This window comes from Geotrypetes seraphini, chromosome 11, assembly GCF_902459505.1.
Source record: "Geotrypetes seraphini chromosome 11, aGeoSer1.1, whole genome shotgun sequence".
In the NCBI taxonomy this organism is placed as follows: Eukaryota; Metazoa; Chordata; class Amphibia; order Gymnophiona; family Dermophiidae; genus Geotrypetes; species Geotrypetes seraphini.
The window spans coordinates 121,193,756-121,216,382 of record NC_047094.1 but is presented as its reverse complement, the minus strand read 5'-3'; the positions used below and the strand labels follow the sequence as shown (position 1 = coordinate 121,216,382).

The window sequence follows — 22,627 nt, the reverse complement described above, 5'->3', positions numbered from 1 at the left end:
TCGAAAAAAGTGGAGAGCTGTAGAAATCCAACCAATGGGAATGGGCGGAGACTAAAGACTGGGGATTAGGGGGAGGCAGGGGGTAATGGGTAGTGCTCGGACATGCCCAGTGGGGCCCGGGCACTGTAAGTGCTCAGAGAGGAAAAAAAAAAAAAATCTCTCTGAGCTATTGGAGAGCTTATCAGCAAATTGGGAGCTGTTGGGACAACACCCATATGTGGCTGACTCATCCTGCTTGTCCTAGGAGAAACTCTACTACTTGAGTGGTGTAGCCTATAATGAATGAAACACCTCATCGAAGTGTTATGGATTCTAATGTAATGACCAGGAAGTGACTTCAGAAGGAGAGCAGAGGCCAACACAAGCAACAGGGTGGAGGTGTAACTCGCTGCCTGTCAAGATGTCAAGAGGTGGGTAGGCAGATGTGCCACTGGTGGTGCCACTGCCCACACGGTGCCCCCCCTTATTATGGCACTGTACTCGGAGAATAGTTAAGCTCTGGAACATGGTGCCAGAGGATGTGGTATCAGCAGTTAATGTAGCTGGTTTTAAAAAAGGTTTTTAACAAGTTCCTGGAGGAAATGCCTATAGTCTGCTATTACAACAGACACGGGGGAAGCCACTGCTTGCTCTAGGATTGGTAGCATGGAATGTTGCTACTATTTGGGATTCTGGAATCTTGCTATTCTTTGGGATTCCAGAATCCTGATATTCTTTGGGATTCTGTATAAAATGTTGCTACTATTTGGGTTTCTGACAGGTACTTATGACCTGGATTGGCCACTGTGGAAACAGGATACAGGGCTAGATGGACCATTATTCTGACCCAATAATTTCATCGTATTTAATTACATCTTGTTCCTATAAGCTCTTGGATCTCTCCTAGACTGTGGATTAGAGATAAGTTAAAATATTAAGGATTCTTTGAGTCGGGATTTAACGTTTTTTTTTCTATTTTTCAATCAATTTCTGTAAAGTAGATTCCTATAATTTAGGTTTAAAAATCGCAAAAAATAAAAATAAAAAGAGAGAGAGAATCTCCAAGCCACCAGTGAGCCCTAAAAAGTCTCAGCTATATGAATGGGGCTTCCATATAAGTCCATATAAGCTTGATGGCCAGAATCAAACTCTAGTCTCCTTTAAATTCAGCAATCTTTATAATTAAAAAAAAAATAAAAATTAACAACCTGTTTGTTTTAATCCTTGAAGGGTACACACAGCAGTGCAAAACTAGCCTCTGGAGACGTCAGCATAGCTCTTTGAGCGCGCCACACTGCAAAGACCTCTAATTTCTTAAAAAAAAAAAAAAAATTTCAAAACAGCCTGGTAACCTAGCAACTTTATTTGGCTGCTATATAAAATCAACCGTGGCTAAAAATAATTCATTATGGAGGAGTGTGTGGCGCAGTGGTTGGATCTACCGTCTCAGCACCCTGTGGTTGTGGGTTCAAACCCCGTGCTGCTCCTTGTGACCCTGGGCAAGTCACTCAGTCCTTCATAGCCCCAGGTACATTAGCTAGATTGTGAGCCCACCAGGACAGAGAGGGAAAATGCTTGAATACCTGATTGTAAAACCGCTTAGATAACCTTGATAGGCGGTATATAAAATCTTTTTTTTTTAATTTTTTTTTTTTTTAATTTTAATTTTTTTTTTATTTTTTAAAATACTGTACACAATGTGTTCCACAAGAAAACTGTTTATGTTTTGAAGTGGGTACTAATTAGTTACACTTCTACAATTTACTCTTTTTAGGTGTTTTACATGCTATCACTTAATTGAAATATATAATTTAGCAACCCCCCCTCCTTTTTTTTTTTTTTTTTTTTGCAAAACTGTAGTGCGGTTTTTAGTGCTGGCCGCGGTGGTAACAGCTCAGACACTCATAGGAATTCTATGAGCATCAGAGATGTTACTACCGTGGCCAGCAGTAAAAACCACGCTACGATTTTTTAAAAAAGGGGGGAGGGGAGTTTGTAACTTTGCACATATAAGTTACGCACCCAAAATTTTGCATCCAGGAGACGGCATTTCTGGAGCAGTAACACTTATCATACAACTTGCATATTCAAATGAATGAACATAAGACTTGCCATACTGGGACAGACTGAAGGTCCATCAAGTCTACTATCCTGTCTCCAACAGTGGCCAACCCAGGTCCCAAGTAATAAAACAGATTTCATGTTGCTTATCCAGGATATAAGCAGTGGATTTCCCCAAGCCATCTCAATAACGGCCTAAGGACTTCTCTTTTAGGAAATTATCCAAGCCTTTTTTAATCCCCGCTAAGCTAACTGATTTCACCACATTCTCTGGCAATGAATGCCAGAGTTTAATTACATGTTGTGTAAAGAAATATTTCCCTCTGGTTGTTTTAAATCTATTACTTAGTAGCTTCATTGCATGTCCTAGTATTTTTGGAAAGCGTGAATAAGTGGATTCTACAAGGGTTTATTCATAAGTCGTGGCAACTATTTTTTCCCCTCTCAAAAATGCTCCAACCCTGGAAATCTAATATATACATTTGAAAGTGTATGACATGTACTTCTTAATATTATCACCAGATGAGGGCAGGCATCTCTGGTAGGAGAGAAGCAAAAAAAAAAAAAAAACAAAAAAAAAACATGACATTAAAATGTCACTACTGCTTGCAATATCTAACTTAAATATTTGGATGCATTAATACATCCAAATCTCATATTAATACACTAGTATTTTAGCCCGTTACATTAACAGGTGCTAGAATACATGTCTGTCTGTCTATTTCTGTCTCTCTCTTTCCCTCCCGCTGTCTTTCTTTCTGTCTGTCTCTCTCCCTGCCCCCCTTTGTCTGTCTGTCTTTCTGAGTCTCTCCCTGCCCCTGTGTCTTTCTGTATCCCTTCCTCCCGCTGTCTTTCTTTCTATCTATCTGTCTCTCTCCCTGCCTCCTATGCAGCATCATTTCTCTCCCCCTAGTTCCCTGTGCAGCAGCCACAGCAGTATTCCTTCCCCCTCCATTTCCCTGTGCAGCAGCCACAGCAGCAGCAGCATTCCCTACACCTCAATTTCCCTCCCCCCACACCACTTCCCTGTGCAGCAGCAGCAGCGTTTCCCCTACCTTCCCTTTCTCTTCCTGCGGTCTGATCGGCTCCCTTACTGCCCACCCCCTGCCCTTCCTGCGGTCCCGACAAACCTCTACACACGCTGCTTCGGGGCCTTCTACTGCCCTGATTTACTCTTGCACGTCCCTGATGACATCATCAGAAACGCGGCAGAGCAAATCAGAAGGCCCCGATGCAGCGTGTGTAGAGTGCTGCACACACTGCTGGAATCGTCAGGTTTGTAGTCGGGACCGCGGGAAGGGAAGGGGGCAGTAAGGGAGCCATGTCTCTGTCTCGCAGCGGGCTTGCCGGCTCCGGCCAGCCAAAGTTCATTTTTTAGTTCAAAGCCGACGCTGCGTCTCCTCTCTCAATCCCCGCCTCAATTTTCTCCGACTCTGGTGAGGTTCGATAGAGGAGCCGCGGCGGGGGCTTTGAACAAAAAAATGAACTTTGTCTGGCCGGAGCCGGCAAGCCCGCTGCGAGACAGAGAGATGCATGGTAAGCGCGCATGTGCACTTTGCCGGCCACGGAACTTCAGATCAGGCAACACGGCATTAAGAGTGCGCATGCACGCTTAGTGTTTTATTATTATAGACTCATTGTGTGGCTGAATATTGCCCTCAAACTTCTTAGGTTTGAAAAGCTATGCACCCCATTGCCAGCTCTGGCCTAACCTACACTGGGAATATCTTTATGAAAATGTGGGTACAGTTAGCAAATTTTCAGATAGTCCTTTTACCCATGTGAGCAGCCATTTATACTGTATAGGTAAATACTCGTATCTTTTGAAAACTGCCCTTCCAATTAATAGCACTGCTTCAGCAAACGAGCAACAGATATTGCATCAATTATATGTTCAATAAATGATTATTCATAAAGAGCAATGTCTACTTTAAATACATTCCAATACAGGTTTTGGTGATGTGTCATATTTCTCCAGTGAGACCAACAACAATGAAAAAAGAAGAAGAAATTTGTGGGGAAACCAAGGATTCTTGGTCAGTCTTTATTTTGGTTTCTCAAAGAGCTCATGGAAAGCTCTCAATCTTACTCGCGACACTGCCGTGTTTCAGCTGGCTCTCTTAAGTGATGTCATACATGAACTTTACCATATGCAGTTTGCACTGCATACAAAAAAGGTTAATAAATTTCTCCCTCCGTATTCGCTGTGATAGGGGATTAACAGACCCACGAATACAGAAAAACCGCAAATAACTTTTTCATATGTTATTCGCGGTTTTCTATCAAAAACCATCATGAATATGGTGAAACCGCGGGAGACCTGGCCTGTTCCCGAAGGAGAGGAAAAACATGGTGAAGAAAAGTGCTGGGAATCAGTTATTTTCTCTGTAAACGCTTGGAATCACCGATTTCTCTATGCAAGCTGATGTAATTTGGGGGGAGGAGCCAGCAAGCTAAAAACTGCAAATAATCGAAACCACAATTGCTGAAACCGCGAATACGGAGGGAGAAGTGTATTTCTCTTGGTGAAGGCTGACCTGTCGAAACACAGCCGTGTTGAGTAAGAGTGAAGGCCTTTGAGAGATTTCCATGAGCTCTTTGAGAATCCAAAATAAAAAACTGAGCAAGAATTCTTGGTTTCCACACGACCTTCTTATTTTTGACTGAACATTCTTTAGCAATTCATTTATATATAGTACTGAAAGCCAAAATTCTGGAGGGTGGGGGGGGGGGGCAGGACAATTTTCAAAACAGCCTATGAAATTGCAAAATACAGAAGTGCATGTACTTGTGTTAAGTTTTGAAGACAAGCTAGACAGGTAGATGGTTTTTGAATATTGCCCTAACTTTTGCATGCTAAAAGCCCCGGCATATTTTGCACCCGTGGCTGGCTGAGGAGGGTAATTTAATGTGTGTACTTTTGAAAATGCTGTGTACACAGTGTCTGGGACAAAACAGGAGCCACTAACATAGTATCAAAATACTTTGCAATTGTTTAAACATTTAACAAGACCTTTGAAAATACATTAAGTCCATACCTGTATTAGGAAACTCCCTTAGCAAATGCTTTGCACCTTAAGCCTTATTTTGTCACAAAACATTTATCGCAACTTCATCATCTTTGCTAAATGCCATTTTGGTAAAACAGATCTTAATGGCCACTTCTTGAATGTCATTTTGAAAACAGGGATTGTTCAGCTTTTACAGTATCTTGCAGTAACACCTGTCAGTAATAGTGATACATTTTTAATAAAAGCACATTTATTTTAAGGTTATTAGGAAAATGTTGGAGGTCCCGTTTTTTCCAGACACTGTGTACCCACCTTTACCCTTGGAAACGCTTTTCGTGGTTCACCTAAATGTACATGGCTTGCAGAAGCTCCCTTAACCTTGTAGCCAGGTGGAGTACAATTTTCAGTCAGGGAAATCTAGGCACATTAATCCACTTTAACACCGATTCAATTGAAACTGTGCAGAACAAAGTCTGGCCAGTAACTATTTTGGTATGGAGACTCCAAGTTATCATATTGGTCCTGGAGAAAACTGGATTCTTTCTAAGTTCCAAGAGCCATCTAGAGGCAAGATCTAGTTCTTATGCTTTACAGCCATCTTCTCTTTCAAAAAAAAAAAAGAGATTCTGCTGCCTTCAATTTTCAGCACCTGGAGGGCTTCTGGAGCCAGCCCTTGCCGTCAATCCCCGGGCTTGAATGATCTCCACTTCCAGCTGTCCGCTCCTCTCCAGCAAACCAACCTCAACATCGCCTGAAAATGGGGGGAAAAAAAATGAATGTTTAGAGTAGGAAGAGCTGAAAATAAGGACCACGCTAAAAGTCCATATCCTAATAGGCTTCCTTATTTGAGATCAAGATTTAAAATTTGTGATAAAATTAATCAGAATTGCTTTAAAAGTTGCATGCTACCATCAGAATTAAAACAGTATATTCTAAGATATTTATATACAATACTAGTGTTTAAGCCCGTTAGATTAACGGGTGCTAGAATATATGTGAAAATTACTGAAAACTTAATGTGAGAGCTTTAATATCCATCGTATGGTTGATTTATTTAAAGTTTTTATATTTTTCCTATTTGTTGCATACTTTGTGCTTAATAAATTGTTTTTTTGTCCATTTTTTCGGCAAATCTGTATAAGTCTGAGTGTCTGTGTGTCTCTCTCCTTGTCCAGTGTTTCTTGTGTTTTTTTTTTCAATGTCTCTTTAGATCCCTGTCCAGAAATTCTGAGTGTCTTTGTCTCTCTCTCTCCTTGTCCACTGTATTTTTTTATTTTTTTTTTTTCAATCTGTCTCTTTAGCCCCCTGTCCTTCTGTGAGTGTCTGTGTGTGTCTCTCTGTCCTTGTCCAGTGTTCCTGTCCTTCTGTGAGTGTCTAACGTACATACCTCTTTACTTCCATTCAGGTTAGGTTGAGCTGCCACATTTGTTCTGGGAACATCACAAAGCTGTCTGCCTGTATTTTTCCCCAGCCAATTTCCCTCCCTCTCAAGTCCCTGTGCACCACTTGCCAGGGCGCATCCTCCCACGACCCCGGTCTGCATGTTTAGGTGTGGCTGTGAGTTCAGGCTCTTCAAATGAGCTGACAATTAGGTGTGTGTGTGAGTTCAGGAGGAGCTGGCGTTTAGTTGTGCCTGTGCATCCATGGTTTCTGCCACCGCTGCCACTCCTATTTAAAGCGGCCTGCTGAGGTTCGCGGCCGGCTGTAGCGAACCTCGCAGGCCGCTGTCCACCTCAGTAGCATGTTCGTGCTACCATGTGGAGTGCAGCCTGAGAGGTTCGCTACAGCCGGCCGCGAACCTCAGCAGGTCGCTTTGAACATGAGCGGTAGTGGCTGTTGCGGGAGGATGGGGGGGGGGGGAGAGTTGTTGACGTGCAAGCCGCTGTGAACAGGAGCGGCGGCAGGACCATGAGGCGGGAGTGAGCTGTTCGGCTTCCCCTATCTGGGGAAACCGCCGTGCCGAGGAGAGCTGGGAGTGAGTTTTTCCGACTTCCCCTATTTGGGGAAACCGCCGTGCCGAAGTCAGCTGCGCGTCGGGAGTGAGATGTTCGACTTCCCCTATCTGGGGAAAGCGCCGTGCCGAACTCAGCTGCGCGTGGGGCCGTAGTAAGCGCGGGGCATGCTGCACTCTTGGCGGCCACGGACATACGGATCATGGAAGCACGCCGATAAGAATGCGCATGCGCCGCCTACGGTTTTATTATATAGATGGCAGGAATCCCTGAAAACTATACAATCATAGCCACATGGAGGGGACGTTATCAAGGTGCAAGGAAAAGGTGAGCTTTTACTCATACCTTGATTTACCATGGCATTCACCAACCTGTGGTATATAACAGATAAATAATACCACTTGGAGCTACCCCACGGCTCAATGTTCCTGGGGTTGTAGGTTCAAACCCACACTGCTCCTTGTGACCCTGGGCAAGCCACTTTATCCCCCCACTGCCCCAGGTACATTAGATGGATTGTGAGCCCACCAGGACAGGCAAGGAAAAATACTTGAATGTAAACCATTCTGAGCTCCCCAAGGAGAACGGTATAGAAAATTGAATGAAAAACTGTAGACATTAAAGAAATTAACAAACAGCCCTCAATCCAGCCACCAGTGCAGGAAGAACGCAAAATCTATTTTGCAGCAATTGAGAATTTTACTTTTTCTAAAAAAAAATTACTCAGCGAAGGGGAACCAATCAAAAATATTACTCACTGAAACAAACAGAAGCAGACTGGAAAGTAATACATAGTGCCAATTGGCAAACCAAATTATTATTATTTTCTTGACTAATGCTGTTTCCCCCAGGCAACCTGTCAAACTACGGCAAATTCTACCATCTGCATTTGTTCATGCCTGGAATATGTCCAGTCCTTGATTTAAGGCAAGTCCATATTCCTTAAATTTCATTCACTATATCAAAACGTTTTAAAGTAGCAGCTGCGCCAGACTGATCTAATAAAGATGATAGAGTCAGGGGGCATCTTATAGGCCACCAGTTCTCAACCCAGGCCTCATGACACATCTAGCCAATCGGCTTTTCAGGATACTCAAAATGAATATGCATGAGTTAAATTTGATTACAGTACCTTCACAGTATGCAGATCTCTCTCACGCACATTCATCGTGGGTATCCTGGAAACCTTACTGGCTAGTTTTTTTTTCCAAGGACTGGATTGAAAACCTCTGTTTAGACTGAGCAATTTATCGAGGCGTGAGCTTTCGAGGACCAGAGTCCACTCCATCAGATGCACAAAGCAAAGTTCAGGAGGTGGGCAAATACACATGAAGAAACATGGGGAGTGGGTGGGATACAGAGTAAAGAGAAAGTATTGAATAGTGCATGGTAGGATGTGGAAAGAGTGATAACAGCAGGATAGTATAAAATACTGAGAAAGGGTAGATGTGAATCGCTTGTTCGCTCTTTCCAGAAAATATTTCTTCATACAACGTGGAATTAAACTCTGGAATTCGTTGACAGAGAATGTGGTGAAATCAGTTAGCTTAGCAGAGTTTAAAAAAAAGGCTTGGATAATTTCCTAAAAAAGAAGTCCTTAGGCCATTATTGAATAAGCAGCATAAAATCTGTTTTACTACTTGGGATTTGGGTTGGCCACTGTTGGAAACAGGATAGTGGGCTTGATAGACAATCTATCCTAGTATGGCAATTCTTATGTTCTTATAGTTCAGACATTTGAAATGGCAACACTCAAAAAACAGTAGAACATGTCAACCTTACAGGACACTCACATAAAAGCTTAAGCCATATAATGTTAAAGGTGAAATGGATACCCCAGTGAAGGAGGGCTCGCTACCATAATCCTAAAAAGAACTTCAAAAGATACCCACACCTGAAACTGCCAAACTGGAACTCATCAGAAATCTTATCATCAGTACCTTAAAGCCTGATTAGGGATAATGATTTATGGCTTATTACAGGCGTAAAAGGCCCTAATACTTCCGAGATCATCCTGTCTTTGTTCTCTCTCGCACAATGATAATAGCAGCATAGTTCAGTTAACTCATTCCACACTTTGCCCTGTATCAATATCTTCTCTTTAATCTGTATCTCACCCCTCCCCACGCATTTTCACGTACATTCACCAATCTTCTGAACTTCACTTCATGCATTCTTAAGAATTGAACTATGATCCTCAGAAACTTATGACTCACTAACAAAAAGCGCCTCCATGACCCCATAGTCAATATGGCTGCCATAAGTTTAAAAAAAAATAAAATAAAAAGATAGATACTATATTTAGAATCTAGAGTTGCTATAAAGCATTCATTTTTTTAAAAAAGATATCAGTATTTTGTCTATATAACTATGATAATCTCTTATGAAATTATATATTTCTGTTCCTACATACACAACAAACATACAGATACACATACATTACATTACATTAGTGATTTTTATTCCGCCATTACCTTGCGGTTCAAGGCAGATTACAAAAGAGGATTTCAGAATTACAGAAGGGGATTTCTGGACATGTCTAGAGGTGTTACAGAGTAGAGCGGGTTGCTTCAGAGGACTGAAATGTTTCATAAGGTGTTAGTCTGTCTTCATGGATTTCTTGAATAGCAGGGTTTTTATTTTATTTCTGAAAGTTTTGTAGTCTGGGGTCGCGATTAGTCGATTGGAGATTTGGTGGTCTAGTTTTGCTGCCTGTGTGGCTAGTAGGCCATCGTACAGTTTTTTCCGTTTGATGTCTCTGATTGGAGGGTATGTGAATGGTGTCTGGGTTCTCCTGTGTCTGGTTGTCGTAGTTAGGATTAGGCGGTTGTTCAAGTAGGCTGGATTTAAATAATAGACAGTAGAATTTAAATAGTATTCTTGTTTGAATTGGAAGCCAGTGTGAGGTGAGGTATGCCTCGGTGACGTGTACATACATATATGGCCAGTGGTCACCAATTAATCATGATAAACTGGCTACCTAGTTCATTTTGAAATATTTATAAAGGAAAAAAGATATCTAGATCAACAATTTCATAGAAGATCACAGCAGTTATATGGCAATAGCAAATAAAAATATTCATATTAAAAGACTGAAGATGTTAAATAAATTCACATGTTACAACGAAAATAAATGACAGCCACCATTCTACAAAGAAAGCGGGGTGCCAGGCATAATAATACAACATAGCAATCATTTCAGCAAATGCTCGTATAATACTACATGAAAGTAGATTATAATGTTAAAGGCGAAATGGATACCCCAGTGAAGGAGGGCTCGCTACGCCGACTTCCTGAAGCAATACTGGCATCTCTGTAAAACTGTGCAGTGCAAACCCTATTCCTGTAGAGATCTCTGGTGTGGACAGGTAGATCTGGGTGTCATCAGCCTAGAGGAGATACTGAAAACCACTGGAGGAGATCAGTGCGCCAAGGGAGCAAAGGAGAGGTCCCAGAACAGAGCCTTGGGGTACACTGATTGATGGTGGGATAGCACTGAAGGTGTGGTGGGAGAGATAGGAAGAGAACCAGGTGAGAACGAAACCCTGGAATCCCGGCGAGGACAGCGTATCAAGGAGTGAGTGGTGATCAGCCGTGTCAAAAGCAGCAGATAGATCGAGAATCTGGCTGAGAACAGGTGGTTGCCTGGTTTCAGCGCCCAAATCTGGGGTGCTAAAGTTAACACAATGCCGTTCTATAACGGGCTCTCATCATTGAGTGGCCATTATAGAGTAGCGTTGAGTGCCGATTTCTTTTGAACGCCATTTACTGAATCTGGCGCTATATCTACGTTACTTCAAGAGATTAAAAAATGCTACATACCAGCACGTAGAAAACAGAAGCATCTTAATTAGAACTATGCCTCCCAATGCACTGCTATCACTATTCATCAAAAAAGGCTGCTTTTGTTTAGCATATAGGCCCCGATTCTATAAAAAAATTTTTAAAAAAGCATCCAATGTCGGGCGTCTAGATCAACATGCCTAGCCAATCCAGGCACCTAACTAAGGCCCCCTTTTATCAAGCATTTTAGCGCAGGGCCGGCACGGTAAATGCTCCGACGCTCATAGGAACTGAACGAACTTCGGAGCATTTCACGCGGAAGCAGCACTGCCACAGCTTGATAAAAGGGGGGGGGGACCTTAATTTTTTAATTGGTTCAAACAGCGCTATGAATTGAACAGCGCCATTAAAAATACGATTAAAAAATTAATTTTCAGGTAGGCATCTAGCTTGGTAGGCACGGTATTGGATTGGATTTGATATACCGCTTGTAGGTAAGTATTAAGCAGTTTACAAAACTAACCCCCCTCTTTTACAAAACTGCGTTAGCTGTTTCCAGCGTGGGGGGAGCCGCGCTGAATGGCAAGCGTCTCATAGGAACCTCAATGGGCCATTCAGCGCGGCTCCCCACGCTAGAAACTGCTATCACAGTTTTGTAAAAAGAGGCCTAGTACACTAGGCACAGTGAACTTCCCCCTCTGTCCCAAATGGGTTCACACTATTGCCAGATTCCACACTACTATGTAGATTTAGCTACTCCAGAAAGAAGTGACAAACCCTCGGAAACTCCAACTCAAGTCTCCAGCCAGATTCCTCGCAGTTGCTGTGGGAGGCAGCTCCAGGCAAGACCAATGGATGAATGCCCGCTCACCCGGCGAACAGCGACAACAGCATCGATCTTCAACAGCGTCGCCACAGCATCGGTCCCTCTGTCTCCAGATCAACAGGCCCGCCGCTGGGGCAACAAGATCCCAAAGCTCCACCCCAGCGGGAAGGGCAGGGCCTGATGCTGCGTCGCCAAACAAAACAGCCGCCTGCAGCAGCGGAGGGGAAGCCGTGGGACGCAACGCAGGCTAGCACCTCCCGTTGCGTCGTTGGACACCACTAGGTGTGATTCTATAAAAAGGCGCCTAACTTAGAATGATATTCGGAAGGTGCAGTTTTCAACAGCGCCTACCGATGTAGATGCTGTTTATAGAATCAAGCCCATATTGCAAATAATAATAATTCCAGAAAAATAAATAGGGCCCCCATTTACAAAGCCGCAGGCTCCGACGCTCATTCAATTCCTATGGGCATCGGAGCATTTACAGCGCCGGCCTGCACTTCTGGCTGCTGTAAAAGAGGGGGCAGGATTGCTGGAATGGCCTTCTTAATCTCCTCCCTGCCTGCCTCCCCCCCCCCCCCCCCCCCCGGAAAAAAAAGGAAACCTAGGAAAATATTCTGCCATGGTACATTTCAAAGTTTGTGTCCCTCCGTTATGATTCATTGTACGATATTGTTAATGTAATTCACTCAAGGTCAGTGCTCAGTCAACAGATAGTTAAATCAGTGTTAACATTTGTGCTCTAGTAAACATTTTTTTAATGGTATAAGCACATTCTATTAGTTCTGGATATCAGAGGTTAGAGAAGCAATTTAAAATGTTTAATCTGGTCAGGTCTTGAGGGACATTAGTAATACGGAATCTATGAGAAAGATTAATTTCTCCATTCTTTCAAAAGACAACCTAGAGAGCTCTCTTTTTGTCTTTCCATAGGTATCAGTTTAAATTTCTCCTAACATAAACAAATGCCCTAAATTGTCACACCTCTTTCGGCCTTTAAGAAAGAACTAAAAATCCATCCGTTCCAGCTCATCTTCCGGTAAACGATGGCACATGAAGACCAGCATTGCCCATTAAAGTGACTGGGACTGCAACTGGTGCTCCATACCAATGGGGAGTAGAAGGAACAACAAAACAACCTAATCTAATCTAATACACAATTTATTAATCACACTATACCCAAAAGGTTCATTCAAAGAGGCCTTACAATCTATGGGAAAATACAAAAGCAATTAATAATTAAAATATCATAATAACATGAATATTACAAGTCATATAAAAAAAAGTTTTCAAATTTTTACGAAGTCTTAAATAACAATATGGAAAATATAAATCCAAAAAAAATAACATGCTATATTAATTTAGGTCTGATGATAACACAGTCCTCACCTCATCAATCCACTTGAAACAGATTCATTATCAACAAGCAACTTTTCTGTGTAGGGTCAAAGAAAATAATTAACAGTCAATGTTCTGAGGTTGAATTCAACTCTTTCAGGGAAACTTCAAAAAGAAAAGACACTCCTATCACAAATGCCTGACTCTTCAACTGGAGAACTAATTTCCAACACAACTGCGTTACCCTGGACACATCAGGAAATATTGGATCCTATGACCAAAAAACACCATTTCTTCCTTCTTAAAGTAAAATTTTAAAATATTCAATTTATCTTGTTCGGAGAACAAGAAAATAAAAAGTGTAGACATTGAGGGTAATATCTTGTGAAGTCTCCAAAAATCAAAGGAATCAAAGTCTTGCATCACAAAGACCCCTTCCTCCTGTTCCTCATAAACACCTTTCCTAGGCAAGTCACAGCCAGGGCCGCCATCAGGGCAGTACTACCAGTCCTGCATTCAGGGGCCCGGAGCTGACAGGGGGCCCGGGCTCCCCCAGGGTCCTAGGCCACAGTGGCGTACCTAGGGGGGGCGGTCCGCCCCAAGTGCACAGGAGAGAGCTGGACGGGGGACCCGCGGAGTTCAATACGTCTCGAGCCGTGAGGCTCGTCTTCTGTTCCTACCTGCCCTGTAGCTCACATATAGCCGATCGGAAGTGTTCCCCGATGTCAGCGCTGACGTCGGAGGGAGGGCTTAAGCAAAGCCTGCCCTCCGACGTCAGTGCTGACTTCGGAGAATACTTCCGGTCGGCTATTTGTGCGCAGCGGGGCAGGCAGGAAACAGGAGACAAGCCTCTCGGGTTCGAGCTCCGTTTTGCTGAGAAAGTTGGAACACAAAAGGGGGGAGGGAGTGCATTTTGGACACAAGGCATGAACTTGGGAGAGAGGAAGGGAGGAAAAGAGATGCTGAGGTGGGGGAGGGAATGAGTTTTTGGACACAGAAGGCATGGACTTGGGAGAGAGGAAGGGAGGGAAAGAGATGCTGAGGTGGAGGAGGGAATGGGTTTTTGGACACAGAAGGCATGGATTTGGGAGAGAGGAAGGAAGGGAAAGAGATGCTGAAGTGGGAGAGGGAATGTGTTTTTGGACACAGAAGGCATGGACTTGAGAGTTGGGAGAGAGGAAGGGAGGGAAAGAGATGCTGAGGTGGGGGAGGGAATGGATTTTTGGACACAGAAGGCATGGACTTGGAGAGAGGAAGGGAGGGAAAGAGATGGTTGTGTACACGGGAAATAGAAGAAAGGAGAATTTTTGGTCATAGGGAGGGAGTGAGGTACAGATAGTGGCATACCAAGGTGGGGGAGGGGGGAGGGGCGGTCCACCCCGCCCCGGGTTTACGTCCCAAAGGGGTGCACAGCTGGCCACCCTCCAGTGTTCTCCCTAGGCCGGCAAGCTGCGGCTCTTTAGCCACTTGAGTGCCACCGCCGCCATTGGGAACAGGCCGGCGCCAAGTTCTCCCTGCTTTTCCCTGTGGGGTCGACCAACTCTCACCACTCGCATCAATTCTGACGTCGGAGAGGACGTTCTGGGCCAGCCAATTGCTGCCTGGCTGGCCTAGAACGTCCTCTCTGACGTTAGAATTGACATCGGGGGGGCGAGAGTTGGTTGGCCCCGCGGGGAAGAGAAGCAGGGTGAACTCGGCGCTGGCCTGTTCCCGATGGCGACAGTGGCAGCCTATTTCCCAGTGGCGGTGGCAGCATTTTCCCAATGGTGGTGGCATAGGGGAGGGCAGGGAGAAAGAAAGAAAGGGGGGGACAGGAAGCCAGAAAGAAAGAAAGGGGGCAGAGTGAAACAAAGAAATATGGGGCACGGAGAGAGAGAGAAAGACAGACAAACAGAACGAAAGAGGGTGTGGCGAGAGAAAGAAAGAAGGGGGCAGGGTGAGAGAGAGAGAAAACCAGACATACAGAAAGAAAGGGGGTATGGAGAGAGAGAAAAAGAAAGAAGGGGCAGGGTGAAACAAAGAAAAGGTTTGGGGAGGGAATGAGGTCTGGAGAAGAGGAAGCATACAGGAGGTTGAAAAAAGGGAAGAAATATTTGAATGCACAGTCAGAAGAATAAAGTGCAACCAGAGACTGATGAAATTACCAAAGGTAGGAAAAATGATTTTATTTTCAATTTAGTGATCAAAATGTGTCTGCTTTGAGAATTTATATATGCTGTCTATATTTTGCACTATGGCCCCCTTTTACTAAACCGCAATAGTGTTTTTTAGCGCAGGGAGCCTATGAGCGTTGAGAGCAGCGTGGGGCATTCAGCGCAGCTCCCTGCGCTAAAAACCGCTATCGCGTTTTAGTAAAAAGGGAGGGGGAATATTTGTCTATTTTTGTATAGTTGTTACTGAGGTGATATTGCATAAAGTCATCTGCCTTGACCTCTTTGAAAACCCGCGGAATATGTAATGTAATGTAATGTAATTTATTTCTTATATACCGCTACATCCGTTATAAATGATAATTAACATTTTCTCTGCGTACAACGTGCTTTGTGTTTTTAAAATTTTATTGTTGGTAGATCATTTTGACTTAGCCTCAAAGGTAAAGGGGGAGGGGGGGAGGGGAGCTGCTGAAAGACATCTAGTAATCCTTGCAGGCTTGACTGTGCAGGGAATTATTTTTGTAAAATCATGTTTTGTTATGTGATTGGCATTATTTAGACTTTAATTTCTATGAATGAATAGAATGAAAATGATATAAATTACTTGCTTGTTTTTACGTGCGTGCGCTGAAGGAAAGTGGAGAGAGAGTGGGCTGAGGACGCTGAAGGGAAATGGGGAAGAGAGAGTGGGGAGAAGACGCTGATTTATAAATTGACAATTGTACTGAATATTGTTTCTTTTTTATATTCATCCATAGCTGCATGTTGTGCTCATATGCACTTATTTTGCACATAGCTGCATGTTGTGCTCATATGCACTTATTTTTCATCATAACATATACATCATCATTAACATGCAGCTGTGGATGTGTAAGGACAGGCTGAGGAGGATGGATGGGAAGGAAGGAAGGTGCACATATCAACATATTGTACATTTTTAACATGCATGATGCAGCTATAGGCAAGCTGAGGAGGATGGGATCATACAGATGTGTATGTTCAGATATGCACTCAGATGTGTAGTTTTTTCTGATATATTTATTAAGCTTACAGTATTTATAAAAACACATTTAATACTTGTTAAAAAAAAATATTGTGCAATTGTGATCTACTTCTGGCCTACAAAGGTCAAAAGAAATCCTTAACTGAGATTTTACATTCAAAAGTGAATTATAGCTACTAGCACTATTATTTATTAGTTATTTATTATGCAGATGTATGTTAGTTTGTTATTAGTTCAGTATTAGACATATGTTAGTTTAGAATAGAAAGGTATAGATTAGTTTAGTTTAGGTAAGGTTAGGGCCCTGCTGAAAGAGTCTACTTTGACGTGGTTGAAGGCTTACAAATCTTTTGGTCAAAGAGTGCGGCGACAGAGAAAAGTATGTGTGTATTTGGCCCATGGAAGAAGGGGAGGGGATCTGGGGGGGGGGGAAGGGGTGCGTGGGGGGCCCAATAGGATTGCTCAGTAAGGGGCCCAGAAATTTCTGATGGCGGCCCTGGTCACAGCAATTCAAAATACAAATTTCTTCTGGATCTGGTAATAAAAACACTTTCTTAAAATATTTTCTCAACAAGGTTTTTTGGAGCTAAGAGACAACACAAAAGAAAATTTAAAACAAAATGTCTTTGCTTTAACCAATACGCCAAAAACTCTACTTTCCTGTGCAGTATTAAACTTTCTTTAAATCCAGAAGCACTTTTGCTCATAGGAGTATTAACTGAAAGTTCAGCATTAAGCATACAAGGAAAAGGCCACAAGATCAGTATTTCACAGTGTTCAACTGAGAACTTTCCTACTTTGGCCAATCTTTTGATTCTTCGCCCATAACCCATGGAAGCCTACCATGAATGGGGTGTTCCTTCTTGCTCTGGGCTTTTGTCTTGTTCCTGCTCTGGGTTTTCACTTTCCCTCGACTCGGCTATGCCCATCTAGCTAAGCAGTCTAGAGCTATGTATTTTTTAAATACATGGCACAGAGACGACGTGTACTTAAGGAGAACTAGGTTTATTCTTCACACTCTCTCACAACATCCAATAGACACTTGTTATGATAAGTCAGTGGCCTATGAAACAGTATATGGAGAAGAAATAGCCTTGGGTATAGGAACCTTGCTTGAAACTGAAGATATAAAGAGCTTGACTGTGGAGAACACACCAAGGAGGGAAAACCTTCTAGTGAGCCTCATCCCCCGTAAAGGAAGTTAAGCAAGGTTCAAGTGGAAGAGGGAATAGTTAGGACAACCTCCAGAGCTCATAGAGGCTCCAGAGCTAGTAGAGTTTAAAAGGCATTGCCAAAGCATTTTTTACCCACTACCGTGTTTTGCAATGGCATCTGATGCCCCTCTTACTCTTGCCTTTCCACAACAAAAAAATACTTCAAGGATACTCTCCAGGCTCCAAAGGACAGAGTGCGCCCTTTTGGGTATATGCCTCAAAAGGGTGCGATTTTGTAGTCTTCTGGCAGTCCTGCCAGATGACATCAGTAGGGTTACCACACTGCCAAAGACCTCACCATCTCCAGACTCTCCTTCTCTCTTCCTCCTGATGGTGGATTTCACTCGCACATTTATTTTAATAAAAAAATGTTTAGCACATTGCCATGTGCTTACCCCCTGAAGTCTGTATAGGGTTCCTAAAGTTGTGTGCGCACATCAGTGCGTGTAGCCAATGTACGCGCACAACTTAATTCATTGGCCTAATCGGTGCTGATAATTGGTAATTGACAACTCATAATTGACGATATTTGGCTTTAATTAAAATTTACACGCACGAGTCGGAAAGCACGATTCTGTAAAATGTACGCACCAGTTGAAATGCGTGAATTTGAAAAGGAGACCTTCCTGAAAGTTAGTGCATTGTTACAGAATATACCCGATGCGTGCATAACTTAGGTGCTGGCATTTAGGCCTGTTTTTAGCTGGTCTAAATGCATGCACCTAAGTTATGTGTCACACTCCTGCGCTAAGCGTGATTGCATACAAGGTGTATGCGTCTTGTAGAATCGTACTGAGCACCATTCTAGTCTGTGCTGATTTTTTAAACTACCACATATAGCAATTTATATATATATATATATATATATATATATATATATATATATATATATACACACACACACACACACACACATACCATATGTATATGTACCATATGTAAACTATATGTACCATATGTCAAACAAAACAAAGTTTCCAGCATTGAGCTGGCGTTAGTTCTAGCTGCATAGCACGGATTTAGTGCGAGCTAAAAACGCTATTGCAGCTTAGTAAAAGGAGCCCTTAGTCCAGGGTTTCGAAGGCCGACATTTTTGGCGCCTGTGTTTGACATGAATTGCATCTACTTAGGTGCCTAAGGTTATTCTGGCGTTAACCACATTTATGTCGACCTTAGGCGCCAATAGGCACCTCTGCAAACAAGATTCCGGCGCCTTTCTTTTTTTTTTTTTAATGTGATTTCAATTGCTTTTAAATGACGCAGTCAATTACTGTGCCACTTAAAGGCAATTAAACCAATTAAATTAGGGGTCAATAGGGCACCTACCACTGCCTATCTTCTGTCATTGTTTCCAGAATCAGGTCCTTTATGTGAACTAACAAATTGACATCCCTTCTAATAGCTGAGAGGCAGCAGAGAGACACAAGATAAGAGGAACTTTATATCTTAAGTCAATTGTTTCCCTAGTCGCTGTTAAACCATTTGGAAGGTGCAGGGAGAATCGTGCTTCTCTATAAGACACCTGGCTGCACCTCTTCCTAGAACCCTGAAAAGGGAATCATTTGTTTTCATTTGTGATAATCGGTTTATTCCTGGACCTTTGCACGAAGGGGAACTGCACATTTGCAAACACTCAGAGAGAGAGCTGGGCTTTTGGTTTTGAGGTGTTTTCTATGTTATATTTTTTACTCGGTGAACTCTTCTCCGTTGCTCCTCCCTGGAGTGGAAGAGGAGCCTAATGGTCAGTGCAGTGGCCCGAGAACCAGCAAGACTGGGTTCAATTCCCACTGCAGCCCCCAGGTACAAAATAAGTAACTGTATATAATATATAAACCACTTTGATTGTAACTACAGGAAGGCATTATACCAAAATCTTATCCCCTTTCTCTCTCTCCTGTGTCAGCAACAGTTTTTTTTTTTTTTTAAATGCATATGCCCAGATAGGGCTTTGTGAGTAATCAGAGCCTGTGGTCTTCACAGGATGCCCACTATCTGACTAGAGGGAAACCTTTTTCATTCTTTAAACTGTATATTCATTTTATGCTTGCAGATATATTGTACTACTCACCCATTGATGTGGTGGCGAGAGTCTGACGGCCAACAAACTGTGCAGGACCCATGCCAGAGAGGAAGTCACTGAACTGTCCATCAGAGGCCAAACACATTCCACTGTAGTTCAAGCTACGGAAAAACACACTGGTAAACTTTAGTTGCAAATTAACAGTTACTACCACACCAGTGGTTTCCAAACATGTCCTGGAAAATCCCCAGTCAGTCAAGTCTTCAGGATATCCCACTACGAATATTCATGAAATAGATTTACATGCACTGCCTTCCTGGCATGCAAATTACTTTCATGTATACTACACTTGTGGTGGAGAATGTGAGCCCACCAAAACATCTGCAGGCATAAGGGCTATTCGGGTGGTGTACAGTTGGGTCCAGTAGGTTTTGGGAAGATTTTGGAGGATTCACCATACACTATAAGGGGGGTTAAGGTGAGATGTAGACCTGGGACCTTTGAAGTGACGTTTACTGCAGTGCCCCACTGCTCTGCTGGGAGGCCTTTGTGGCCAGGCTACTAAAAATGTTGGCCCTCTCCTACATCCCAAATGGCTTGTTTGGTGTGTTTTTCATTTGGCTGTTTTCTGTTTCAAAAATGATCAAAAAAGATAAGGCGCACCAAGGGCAAACGTGTGTCACATCTGTGCATGCTCACAGGCCTTCCAGAAGTGGCACCGAGCTCAGGGAAGGAGAGGAGATGAGGTTTGTGTGTGGGTGGGGCAGAGGCAGAATGGGGCGGAGCCGTGTGTCCTCTGGGTTGTTGTTTTTTTTTTTTAACTTAACCAAATATAGTAACCCTAAAAATACCAAAAAGGGAGTCTCCAGGGGGGCCTCAACGATGAGACAATCAAGGCACAACAAAGGAGTCGTGAGGATGAGATGTCAGTAACTCAGCCACGGGTGTAAAGTTCAAAGTTCACTTTATTGATAGCAGCACCGCGAGGGCTCGAAGACTCGACGCCGACAGTGTTTCGGCATCTAGGCCTTTGTCAAGTGTCTCAACGGCTGGTAGTTCTATCGCATAAATAGAGCATTCAATGCAGGTCAAATAGGAAAATATCTGGTGTCCAAAGCATGGATGCCGAAACACCGTCAGCGTCGCGTATTCAAGTCCTCGCAGTGCTACTATCAATAAAGTGAACTTTGCACCCGTGGCTGAATTATTGACATTTCATTCTCACAACTCCTTTGTTGAACCCTAAAAATACTGCATGACCATTATAAATCAGAAACTCTCTAAACCTGGAAATTATTGCAGAGCTGTAGTAACAACAACAACAAAAAAAAAAATATCCCAATCTGAATTTATTATTATGGCAACCAACCTTAAACTATATTCATACACAGAAGGAACATCCATCCCTTAAAGCCAGTTACTGCAAATGACAAAGCTCAAAATGCTGCCAAATAAACGTTCCTAAATTTTTTTTAAAAAAAGTCAAAAGGTATCAGTGCAAAAATAGCATTTTAGTGCAAGATGAACATACATTTAATCAGCAAAATGCTGTTATTATTGCTTTCAATTCATATCTCTCTCATAAGAATAATTTGACATTTCTGCCTGTGTTTGTCTGGCATTAATTGTGCTCCCAGCATCTCAGCAGGAAGACACATATAATGGCATCAATATGCTTCATTATATTTTGAACTTTAGTTTCTAATGGGTTGAATACTCATTAATAGCCAATCCTGAAACAGCAAAGATCTTGCAAAGCTGCAGGAAATCCTATAGAACACATTTTAATAAAACATCTGCCTCTTGCTTTTTATTTATTCACATTTATTGATTCACCTAGAATCTCAGAAAGTCAGCATAGCTCTATGCGGTGTTAAAGTGATGAGTAGAACACATTTCTAAGAACATTAAGAATATAAGAATGGCCAGACTGGGACAGACCGAAGGTCCATCAAGCTCAGCGTCCTATTCCCAACAGTGGCCAACCCGGGTCCCAAGTACCTGGCAGAAACCCAGAGTAGCAACATTCCAGAGCTGAGATTGTGACATCATAACTGCTCATTCCACCAATGCCTAAGAGCCAAACTCATCAGTGAGGTCACAATGGCTTGATTGTCCTATATTTGGCTCACATAAGAACATAAGATCATAAGCGTTGCCATATTGGGACAGATCGAAGGTTCATCAAGCCCAGATCCCAAGTATCTAGCTAGATCCTAAGTAGGAAAAGAGATTTTATGTTACCATTCTACTCCCCAAGTAATTTATAAATCAGTGGCATGAGACAGGAATCCTGAAGATGACCAGATGAGGAGCAGATGCCTCCATACCGTAAATCAGTTGGAATACAGCTCTTCATCATTTTGGTTGAAGGGGGCAAACAAATACGTTTCTGTCCTGCCTCAATGTCTTTAGTTGCTGATGCTTGTTGGGGCTATTGCCCCAGTGCCCAGCCCATTCTGCTGCCTAAGAGTTAGCTGTTGCCACAGTGAGGTTCAGTCAGCTAAGATTTATATTTTGATTTGACTGTGTGAATGGGAAATACATCACAGACATAGGTCCTGTAGCATTAGAAAATATAGGTGTCATTTTATTAGCTGCAGTAAGCGCTAGAGCAAGCTTACCAAACATAGGACCCCTTTTACAGAACCACTGTGGTGATTCTCCTGCAGCAAATGCATTTGCGCGTGGGGGGGAAGGGGGAGAGAATTGCTACCACGGCTTTGTAAAAGGAGCTCTTTATGGCTTATCAAGGGATGTGTTTAGGTGTCTTGCGATAATTTACAAATCTGCACACGGTAACTGCATGCTAAAGAACAATTTCATTTTTCTTGGAGGAAGCATGTTGGGGGGGCAGTGTGGAGAATGAGCATTTCTGTGTATTAACTGGGATTACCACAGTATTAGCACATAGAAACATAGAATATGACGGCAGAAAAGGGCCAACGGCCCAACAAGTCTGCCCACTCAAGAACCCTCCCTCCCAACTAGTCTGCCTACTCAAGAAGCCTTCTTCCCTGGAGTATCTATCGTTTCAGCATAACTCTGTAGTACTCCCACCTGTTTGTCCCATCGACTCTTGAAGTCGAGCACGCTACTGGCCTCAACCACTTGGCGGGGAAAATCATTCCATCGATCAATCACTCGTTCGGTGAAGAAGTATTTCCTGAAGTCGCCATGAAGTCTTCCTCCCTTAAGTTTTAGTGGATGCCCTCTTGTCGCCGTGGGACATAAGTCCTTAAGAACAGCCATATTGGGTCAGACCAATGGACCTTCTAGCCCAGCAT

The 22,627-nt window shown here is 42.9% G+C and overlaps 1 protein-coding gene across 2 annotated transcripts in view; it reads right to left on the bottom strand.

Moving 5' to 3' along the window:
* RIMS4 (regulating synaptic membrane exocytosis 4) overlaps positions 1-22,627 on the bottom strand; it is a 112,802-nt gene that overhangs the window by 7,075 nt on the left and 83,100 nt on the right. Inside the window, exons 4-5 of one of the 2 annotated variants that reach the window (XM_033915052.1) lie at positions 19,389-19,516; positions 5,701-5,802 (exon numbers count right to left, since the gene is read on the bottom strand). In XM_033915052.1, coding sequence (XP_033770943.1) covers positions 5,701-5,802; positions 19,389-19,516 — 230 coding nt within the window. The remainder of the gene's footprint in view (positions 1-5,700; positions 5,803-19,388; positions 19,517-22,627) is intronic. The other variant, XM_033915053.1, reaches the window with a different exon arrangement.